The sequence below is a fragment of the Enhydra lutris genome, unplaced genomic scaffold (genome assembly GCF_002288905.1).
Source record: "Enhydra lutris kenyoni isolate GAN:26980312 unplaced genomic scaffold, ASM228890v2 scaffoldscaffold14, whole genome shotgun sequence".
NCBI lineage: Eukaryota > Metazoa > Chordata > Mammalia > Carnivora > Mustelidae > Enhydra > Enhydra lutris.
Genome location: NW_019154098.1, coordinates 50,562,938 through 50,574,038, shown reverse-complemented (window position 1 = coordinate 50,574,038; position 11,101 = coordinate 50,562,938). Strand labels below are relative to the sequence as shown.

General features: G+C 36.6%; 1 protein-coding gene across 1 annotated transcript; it reads left to right on the top strand.

Moving 5' to 3' along the window:
* Positions 1-297: 297 nt before the first annotated feature.
* Positions 298-7,893, top strand: LOC111146470 (solute carrier family 7 member 13-like). Its single transcript, XM_022502024.1, has 4 exons — positions 298-979; positions 1,629-1,760; positions 6,307-6,668; positions 7,618-7,893. Exons 1-4 carry the CDS (start codon positions 313-315, stop codon positions 7,891-7,893), a joined length of 1,437 nt encoding a protein of 478 aa, XP_022357732.1. The 5' UTR covers positions 298-312.
* The last annotated feature ends 3,208 nt before the right edge of the window (positions 7,894-11,101 follow it).

The following is an 11,101-nucleotide window of genomic DNA, read 5'->3' as shown; positions in this document are numbered from 1 at the left end:
ACAATTCAGTGGCGTTAATTATATTCACAATGTTGTGCAACCATCACCAGGCATATTTGAATTTTTAAATAATTAACATGTGAAACATTTTAACTCTGGAACGCTCTAAAAAAGTTCACAAAATCTTAGAACAATTCACCAGTTAATCATTTCTAAAACAGAGTTAAGTTCAATAAAATGCTTGTGTAAGGATGATGGCTAAATCAACAAAGCATGCTACAGAAGAATCATGGGGAAAGTGTATAAAAGTAAGCAATCCACATGAAATTTTTAGATTAGTTTTCAGGATTAAAAAAAGAAAAAGGAAAAAGCATGCAACTACTGAGGGCAATAGGATTTTTCCATGGAAATATTTTATTATTTTGTGTCACAACAGGTGCAGGAATCTTTGTGTCTCCCAAAGGGGTATTAAAATATTCCTCACTGAACATAGCTGTCTCCCTGAGTATTTGGGCTGCTTGTGCTGTTCTGACTATGATCACCGCTCTCAGTCTCGCAGAGATGGGGACCACCTTCCCTAGAAGTGGAGCACCTTACTATTTCCTCAAAAGATCTCTTGGATCCTCTGTTGCTTTCCTCAGTCTTTGGATCAAACTTTTTACTTATCCCTTAGGAATAGCTACTCAAAGCTTGATAATATCTACCTATCTAATTCAGCCTTTCTATACCAGGTGCCCAGCCCCAGAGCTACTTAAGAAATGTCTAGCTTTGGCTACTTTGTGGTCATTGGGACTTCTTAATGCTCGAGGGGTGCTAACAGTGGCTTGGTTTCAATCTATCAGTATTTTGGTGAAAATGGCTGTCCTCTGCTTCATTTCCCTTACTGGGATTGTTCTGATAGGGACTGGGAAAAAGGAAAATGTGGCCAGGTTTGAGAAAGCTTTCGATGCTGAACTTCCTGGTGTCTCACAGATTGCAGAAGCCTTTCTTCAAGGATTATTTGCATATTCTGGTACATCAGTCCTGATCAACATAGCAGGTAAATTAATCTCTGAACTACTTTTGCAGCAGGCATAAAGTTTTGTCTACAACTCTGTAGAGAAAGATAGAGCTGATTCATTTGTTTTTATGGAATCAAATTTAATCTTTCTGCACTAGTTGGATGTATCACAGTCATCATTAAGGCTCAGTGTATAATCATTTATATAGAAAATGTGAAATTTAGTATTCTCCAGGTCATGTCCCTTATTTAAAACTTGGAAATTTTATAAAGTTTTCAAAAGAAAATTAAGACCAGTTTCAGAATTTACTGCATTTTATTCTAGTATTTTTCAAAACATTTTAAGTATCAATTATGTAAGAATATATTAATACAGTCTATTTGTAAAAAATAAAACTATCACAGATTTCATATATATATATACATATATATATACACACACACATATACATAGAGAGATTTTACTCATAGTATAAGTTCAGAATCATAATTTTTAACAAAACGGTGCAAAATAGCAAGAAATCTAAGCTTTCAGGCCAAATATGTGCAGGACCAATGCAGAATCAGACCAAGCAGATGAGGAAGCAGCAAATACATGAATAATGCTTTCTCCTCCTCTTCATTACAAAGAACTTTTCACAAGTCCCACAGTATTTCCTTTTCTGATGAGTTTATTTGTGTTTTTCAGGAGAGATAAAGAATCCTGGTGAGAATATTCCCAAATCTCTGATTACTGTCCTTCCCACGGTGGCTGTAATTTACGTATTGGTGAATATATCCTACCTGACAGTTTTGACCCCTCAGGAAATCATCTCTACAGGTATGAATGTGTCCAGACAAAGAGGAACTAGTCGCTACTACTACCTACTCTCAATAAACATGGTCTCCTGTGAACTGTAGATATGTTCGATACACCCATAAGAATACAAACATGATGTGTTCATGCTTTGGTTTTTATAAGGAGAGGAAAAATAGTCATCTAAACAATCTATAAAGAAGGGGCTACATGCTAAGGACAGAGGTCTAAGAGTTGTAGAATGTGAGACAACAAGAATTAAAAAGAGAAAGAAGAGGAGGAGAGCGCCATGGAAGAGAAAGGGGAAAGAGATGAGGAGAAATAGGAGGAAGCATATCAAGAAAGCAAAGAAGAGATACTTTGTCAGAAGAATTTCCACCCTTGGGGTACATCCCAATACCTATCCTCAAAATAACTGTTTGGAATAGGCAGTACATTCTTCATTTTGTAGATAGGGAAACTGGAGCTCAGGGAACTTAAGTGATGGACAGAGTTAAGATTCAAAACTGTGTCTCCAACCCCATGCACTTCTCATGATAAGAGACTGCACCTTGTCCAGGTTACTGAAGGTAATGTGTTGTAAATGTGGACAGCAAGTTGCAAGACCTGATCTTCAAACAAAACACTCTTCTCCATTCCACTAAGTATGGTGCTCAAAGGTACACACCTAGTAACTGACAGACTCAAACCCAGGTGGTCCAAATCCAAACCCATGTTTTCAACCACCATTCTAAAATGCCTCAATACAAACAAACCAAATCAAAGCAATACCACCACTAGCAGGGCCTATTAGCAATGCAAATAATAGTATGAATACATATTAATATATATGGGATAATAAGTTACATTAAAAAATAATCATATAAGAGACACATAGATGTGACTAAACAGAGATACAACAAAAGGTTAATAGTAAGTGGTGTCAAAGTTTTACTTCCTTTTTTATATAGTTCATATTTTCCATGATTAGCATGTTGTACTTAGGATCAGAAAAAATATCATTTTTCCAATGCCAAATAATATTTCCACAAAATCAAGTAATAAATTTTTATGAAAATGCCAAGTCTTTAAGAAAATGCTAAATTGGGACACCTGGGTGGCTCAGTCAGTTAAGCATCTGCCTTGGCCTCAGGTCATGGTCCCAGGGTTCTGGGATCGAGTCCTGAATAGGGATCCTTGCTCATTGGGGAGTCTGCTTCTTCCTCTCCTCCCCACTCTTTCTCATTCTCTCTCTCTCTCAAATAAATAAAATCTTTTTTAAAAAGAAGGAAGGAAAATGCTAATTATATTCTATTCACTTTAAAAAGACAAAGTAGTATTTGAAATACATCCAAAAAATTCCACCAAATCTTTTAAAATAGTTACTCCTGAAAGAAGTTATCTAGAAAGCTCATTTACTGAGAACAAGTCAGTCTTTATTCTAGAGGAAGTCAAGTAATACAGCAGCAAAAATACATAAGCTACAAAAATGTTGTATAGACAGGCACAGAAGTATACGACCATGTACAAACACGCTGTGTGGTTTGGGAGGAGCTGTGACTACAACCAAGACAGTGGGGCACTTCAGTAACTAGAATTCACCTGCAGTGGAGAGGTTTTTAAGGCAAAGGTCACAAAGAGGATCAGTCTGATGCGCAAAGCCTTTACAAAAATAAGAAGCTTTGAAATTTATTTTGAAAAAACTATACAAATTTCAAAAAGTCAAAAGGTGGCCTTATGCATCTTTTCTGACACTAGTACAAAAATGTTATGTTGCTTCTAAAAGGAAAATACAAATTTTTTAAAGATTTTATTTATTTATTTGACAGAGATCACAAGTAGGCAGAGAGGCAGACAGAGAGAGATGGGGGAAGCAGGCCCCACCCAGCAGAGAGCCCAATGCCGGGCTCGATCCCAGGAGCGTGGGATCATGACCCGAGCCGAAAGCAGAGGTCACTGAGCCACGCAGGCACCCCGGAAAATACATATTTTAATAAGTAAACATTAACAGGTTACCATTACACTTTACCACAATTTGGTCTCACAGGAATATAGAAACACACTAAAGGAGATTTTTTTTCTTAACTATTAAAATGAGAGACAGAACTGTAATTTGCCTTACACCCACTTCCAAACCAGTCAGCAAGTCCTATGAAAATCTACCCCATTAACAGCTCATCAGTATTCCCCTCTCTGCATGCTCACCCTCTGTGCCTAGACACTCATTTTTCTCTTCTGAGTTACGGCAACAACCTCCTAATTTATAGAGTCACCTCTATTCTCCCTCCAATCCAGTCACCACTCAGTTTCTAGAGATAATGTCATAAAACCCAAATCTAATCCTGTCACTCCTCTGCTTGAATACTCTGTTTTGTGTTCTTGCAACTCTTCCCAACCTCACTCTCACAACTGCTGCAACCACCCCATCACCAACTCCCTTCACCAAATAGCAACTTCTAAGCTGACCATCACAGGTTCTCCAAGATCTGAGTTGAGCCTAACTTTCTAGCCTCACCCCTTGCTCTCTCATGAGCATGCACAGCCTCACCACACATCACCCCTCCTGAACAACTTACCATTTCCAGAATAGACACTATTCTCTCTGCCTCCCCAACAATGTCATCTCACCAGCCTGACTTAGATACCTGCCTTGGGATTGATATCACACTAGTAATATTGAGTCTAAGTTCAATATCCTTTGAGCCCTGACAAGTGCCTCCTAAACCCCATGCAAAAGCTAGTCTTAGAAATTTTGAAATACAGTTTAAAATTATGGAGTATAGTGAATAAATTTAGAATATAATTGCAATCATCTCTCTCTGAATTTTAGGATTGTTAACGTTATTAATAACAAGTTCTCTAAATTTTAGAACAGAAATTATCTATAGAAACAGAGCTTAACGCTTCTAATTTTGCAAATAAATAGAGGCAATCTGTAGTTGTGTAAGCACTTGAAAATGAAAAAAGAAGAAAAAGAACTGAACTATTAATTCAACAAATTATCACTGAAGAAGACCAGCACATCATAGGTAGTAAGATAATGCAATCATATCATACAATTCTGAACTCCACTTTAATTATAACCCAAAGTCAGTAACTTTACAGAAATTTTGCGGGACATTTGATACCCTTATACCATAATTTCTTCTTATGTTTTTAGTATCAGTTATTTGTCTTAATTAAGCATATAATATTTACCCCATTGAAAATCTTTTCCTTTTTTACTTTTAATCATAGTACTTATGGCTGTATCATTTATCTATTGTTGCAAAATAAGCCTGCCCAAAATGTACCGCCTCACAACCATCACTTACTTGGTTCACAGTTCTACAAGCTGGCAACTTGTGCTGGGCTCAGCAAGGCAGTTCTGGTTGCCTGCTGGAGTCATACATGTGTCTGCAGCTCCCTGCAGTTTAGATAAACAGCTGTATCTAGGTTGGCCATGCTTTCCTATTGGGGGGGGGGGGCTAAGATGGTAGGAGAGTTTGAGTCATTTGAGAAGCAAATGCCAGGGGCACCTAGCTGGCTCAGTCAGTAGAGCATGTAATTCTTGATATTGGGCTTGTGAGTTCAAGCCCCACATTGCATGTACAGATTATTCAAAAATTAATCTTAGGGGTGCCTAGGTGGCTTAGTTTGTTAAGCATCTGCCTTCTGATTAGGTCATGTTCCCAGGGTCCTGGGATCAGGCTGCACTCTCAGTGGGCAGTCTGCTTCTCCCTCTCCCTCTGCCCCTACCCCTGCTCATGTGCATGCATGCACACGCTCTCTCAAATCAATAAATAAAATCTTTTTTAAAACAAATAAGATCTTAAGAAAGAAAAGTCAACACAGTTAAAAGACAGAGAGAGAAGAAAATGCCCATAAATAATTAAATGTGCAAGGACTTTATTTTAAAAAATGTTTGCATTAGAGAAACCAAGAAGGAAGCCAGGTAAGGCTTGAGAGCAATGGGACCACAATGCAAGCTGGACTCAAAGTGAAGGAAAAAAATAAAAGGGAAAGATAAGTAAAAACACCATAGATTGATAGGTAGTAAAGGGAAGGTTTGGCACATCTGCCAAGGGGCCCTTTAGCCAAAGTTGGCCATCAGAAACATGAGTACTTCTTGGTGTCTCTACCTCACTGTCATTAGCTGGGAACAACCTGTAAGAGCATGCCCTTGGCAGAAATGCCACAATGGATTTCATTGTGCCAGTGTTGTGCTGGGGCCTGAGATCAGTGATGCTCCCTGTATTTAGAAGTCTGTAAGGTGTACTTTCATGGCTCCAGAGTTACTATGGCTTGTCTCTGACAGAATACAATGAGTTTGTTATATGGTACTAAGCAGTGTCCCAAGAGAATAAACAGAAGTCTGTGATACCTCTCAAGGTGTAGGCTCAGAGCTGGCAAACCACTATTTTTAATGCATTTTATTGGCCAAAATAGACCACTGGGCCAGTTCATATTCAGGAATTGATAAGGAAATGCACTCCCTCTTAGAAAGAGGGGCAAAGTCTTATTACAAAGAGTACAGATGTAAGAAGTAAAGAATTACTGCCATATTTGAAATGAAGCAAAAGTGACTGACTTTTCTGAAAAAATTTTTTAGATGCTGTTGCTGTCACCTGGATGGACAAAGTAATCCCTTCCATGCAATGGGTCATTTCTTTTGGGATTTCAACTTCAATAGTTAGCAACATGTGTTGTACAATACTTTCAGCCTCAAGACTGTTCTACACAGCAAGCCAAGAAGGACAACTGCCTTTGATCTTCTCTATGCTCAATAACTACTTCAGTCCAACTGTTGCTATCACCCAGATAATCATTTTAACTTCTTTTCTTATTATATCCTCAGATTTAATCAATTTAATAAAATATTCAGGATTAGCAACCTGGGTTTTAAGAGGGCTGTATATGATAGGTTTACTTAAACTAAGGTACCAGGAACCCAATCTACCTAGACCTTATAAGGTAAATGAAGATAAAAATGCTAATATTAAATCTCTACTCTCTATCTAGAATATAATTTTTCCCCCAACATCAGCTTAATATTTAAACGGCAATAACACAGATATATCATAAATATTTTATTAAAAACCCCTCAACACATTTCTCTTGTAGCACCCACCAGCCCACCATGTAGCTTCCTTCAGTTGAGACAAGGTGCAGGGTCCCAAGGGTCTCACTGTGCAGTGAGCATCTGACTTTTCAGCTCAGGTCAAGGTCCTGGGATCAGGCTCCACTCTCAGCGGGGAGTCTGTTTTGCCCTCTCCTCCTTCTGACCCTTTCCATATTCATAGTCTCTCTCTCTCTCTCTCAAATAAATAAATAACATATTAAAAAAAAAAAAAGTAAAGCTTGCATTTCCATCCAGACTTTTCTGATTTCAACCTTTCTGTTGTTTTTATTAGTTAATAGTCCTTCTCCAGGAAAAAATGGCACATGCCCGATTAAAGAAACTTTATAACCAAATATTACAGTTATGCCATGCATGGCTGGTTTCCAAATTCCCAAACAAAGCAAGCTTCAATGACTAATACCAGTATGACAGAGTCAATTTTTTATTTTTTGACAAAGATTTCTTATATCTTTTTTCCTATACCAAAAAATAAAGTACTGATTTTAGCAAATAATTGACAATACTTGATCAATAGAGTAGGTAATCATAAGAACTATGGAATAAATATAAATAAATAACAGTTCCACCTTTTTACAATTATTTAGTCTGCCACTGATTTACTTTCTATAATACAATACTGAGACTGTCTCCTTAAATACATGTGAAAATATATTTGCACTTTTCTCCCTGGTATTTAGAAACATTTGTTCCAAATAGAAAGGGAATGTTCTTATATTGTTTATAGAAACTTTTGAGGAAAAAGTCATCGCTAATTTTCTTTTCTTTTTTTTTAACTTTCAGGTACCTTTGCCATTTGTATTGGGATCCATAGCTATATCTTTGTTTCTAATTTTGACACCAATGATTCAGTCTCCAACAGTAGAGTATATATATGGGTTTATCTTTATTTTTAGTGGACTTCTATGTTACTGGCTTCATGTTCACATTAATCAACATTATGTTTGTTTTGACAAAGTCACTTGTTATTTACAATTACTATTTAATGTTTCACCACCTGAAGACCAGGATGATGGTATTTCAACAGGAGAAAAACATCTCGAAGAAATTGTTTTGTAAATAAGAAACCCTAAATGGTTAATGAATGGGTACATTTTTAAAGACAATCTTTGCTTTCAAGTGTATACACTCAAATATACACAAAACCTCCCTCCTCCTGCCCAATCCCCAACTATATCGAATCCAACCCCAGCTACATATTCAAATTCTTTACAATTCAAATTCTTTTACTTGTAATTGAAGCCCAAGTTCCTAGTACACTACATGTTTTTTACCACTTTCTTTCAGGTCAAAAATTTTAAATGAAAACACACACATATACCCAACAGATTAAAAGGTATAATAGGCCTACTTCTGTGTATAGAAGGAAATTAATATACACCTGAAATTAATATAATGCTATGTGTCACCTGAAATTAATATAATGTTATATGTTAATTACATCTCAAATAAACAAACAAAATCACAGAGTCATTGTCAGGAAGACAAGATCATGGGTGAACAGTGCCTAGCAGATATTAAGATGCACTTGCAAAAAAAAAAAAAGGCAATATTCTAAGTCTGAAATTTATATTAATAAAACTACATATTGCTTCCTACTCACTGGTCTAAACTCTTCACAGTGATACCAATTAAAAGAATGTGTTTCACTTCCAAATCCTTGTGTTCATCTTTGAAAAGTGTAACAGACTAAATCATGACCTTCAAAAATTAGAAATAGAACTGCCATATGACCTAGCAATCCCACTTCTGAGCATTTTTCAGAAAGAATCAAAATCAGGATCAGGAAGAGATATTAGCACTCTTATGTTCATTGGAACACTGGAAAATGTGGAAACAACATAAATGCCCACTGATATATGAATGGATAAAAAAAAGTGGTATGTGCAGAGAACGGAATATTATTCAGTCCTTAAAAAAAAGAAGGGAGTCCTGCACCATTTTATATTCCCACCAACAGGACACAATGGTTCCAATTTCTCCACATCTTCATCATTTGTTGTCTGTTCTTTTTTTATGTATACCTATCGTAGCAGGTGTGATGTGATCTCCCCTGTGGCTTTGATATGCATCTCGCTGACAACTGGTGACATTGAGCATCTTTTCATATACCTAATTGTCACTTGCATGTCTTCTTTGAAAAAATGCCCCTTTTAGGTCTTTTGCCCTTTTTTTTTTAACAGGCTGTTATTTCACTATTAAGATGATTTCCTTAATATAGTTTAGATATTAATCTCTTATCAGATAGATGGTTTGCAAATATTTCCCCCATAACAAAGGTTGTCTTTTCACCCTATTTTTTACTTCCTTTGCTGTGCAGAAACTTTTAGTTTGATGTAGGCCCACTTACTTTTGCTTTTGTTTCTGTGCTTTTGGTTCACATTCATGAAATTGTTGCCAAAACCAGTATCATGAGGATTTTCCCCTATGTTTTTTCTAGGAATTTTGTATTTACAGGTCTTACGTATAAGTCTTTAATCTACTTTGATTTTTTTATATGATGGGAGACAAGGGTCCACTTGTATTATTTTACACATATATATCTATCTTTCCCACCAGCATTTGTTGAAGAGACCACCCTTTCCCCAGTGTGTATTCTTGGCATTATTATCATAGATCAGTTTACCATATATGTATGGATTTGTTTCTACAGTCTCTATCCTATTCCATTGGTCTATGCATCTGTCCTTTTTTTTTTTTTCCCCCAAAGATTTTATTTATTTGACAGAGAGAGAGCACAAGCAAGGGATGGAGCTGAGGAAGGGGAGAAGCAGACTCCCTGCTGAGCAAGGAGCCCAACGTGGGGCTCAATACCAGGACCCTGGAATCATGACCTGAGCTGAAGGCAGATGCTTAACCAACTGAGCCACCCAGGCACGCCTATGTGTCCCTCTTTATATGAATATCATAGTTTTAATTATGACAACTTTGTGTAATACACTCTGGAATCAGGGAGTATGATGCCTCCAGTTTTGATCTTTTTCAAGATTATTTTCACTACCTGAGGTATTTTCTGGTTCCATATGGATTCTAGAATTGTTCTTTTTGGTTCCATAAAAAATGCTATAGGGATTTTGATAGGGGTCACATTAAATCTAGAGCTAGCTTTGGACTGTATGGATATTTAATGGTATTAAGTCTTTTAATTCATGACCATAAAATAATCTCTACATTTATTCGTGTTTTCTTTATTCTTCTAATCAGTGTTTTATAATCTTCAGTGTGCAAGTCCTTCACATCCTTGGCTAAATTTTTTCCTAAGCATTTTATTATGTAAGATGCTATTGAAATTGAGATAGTTTTCTCATTTCCTTTGCAATTAGTTGGTTATTAGTGTACTGAAACACAACCGATTTTGTATCCTGCAACTTTTCTGAATTCAATTATCAGTTCTAAGAGTTTTTGGTGGAGCCTTTAGGGTTTTCAACATTTAAGATCATGTCAGGTGCAAAGAGAAACTATTGTACTTCTTCCTTTCCAATCTGGATGCTTTTTTTTTTTTTTTTTTTCTTGGCTAACTGCTCTGGCTAGGACTTCCAATAATGTGTTGAATAGAAGTGGTAATATTGGAAATCCCTTGTCCTTTTCCTGATCTTAGTGGAAAAGCTTTGGTTTTTAATCATTGAGTATAATATTAACTGTGAACTTGTCAGATATAGCCTTCATGTTAAGGTAATCTCTCTTGATTCCTACTCTTTAGCATAGTGTTGAATTTTATACATTTTTTTTTTTGCATCTATTGAGATGATCATGCAACATTTAGCTTTCTTTCCATTTATCTGGTGTATTATATTGATTTGTGTATGTTGAACCATCTTTGCATTCCAGGGATAAATCCTACTTGGTTGAAGTTGGATGATCCTCTTAAGATGCTGTTGAATTAAGCTTACTAGTATTTTGTTAAGAATATTTGCATCTGGGGTGGCTGGGTGGCTCAGTGGGTTAAGCATCTGCCTTCAGCTTAGGTCTTGATCTCAGGGCCCTGGGGTCGAGCCCCGCATTGGGCTCTCTGCTCAGTGGGGAGCCTGCTTCCCCGCCCCCCTGCCTGCCTCTCTGCCTATTTGTGATCTCTGTCTGTCAAATAAATAAATAAAATCTTTAAAAAAAAAAAGAATATTTGTATCTATGTTCATCAGGGATATTGGCCTATAGTTTTCTTTTGTTGTGGTTTCTTGTCTGGTTTTGGTATCAGGTTAATGGTCTCACAAAATAAGTCTGCAAATGTTCCCTCCTCTTTGACTTTTCTGAACAGATTTAGAATTGGCAT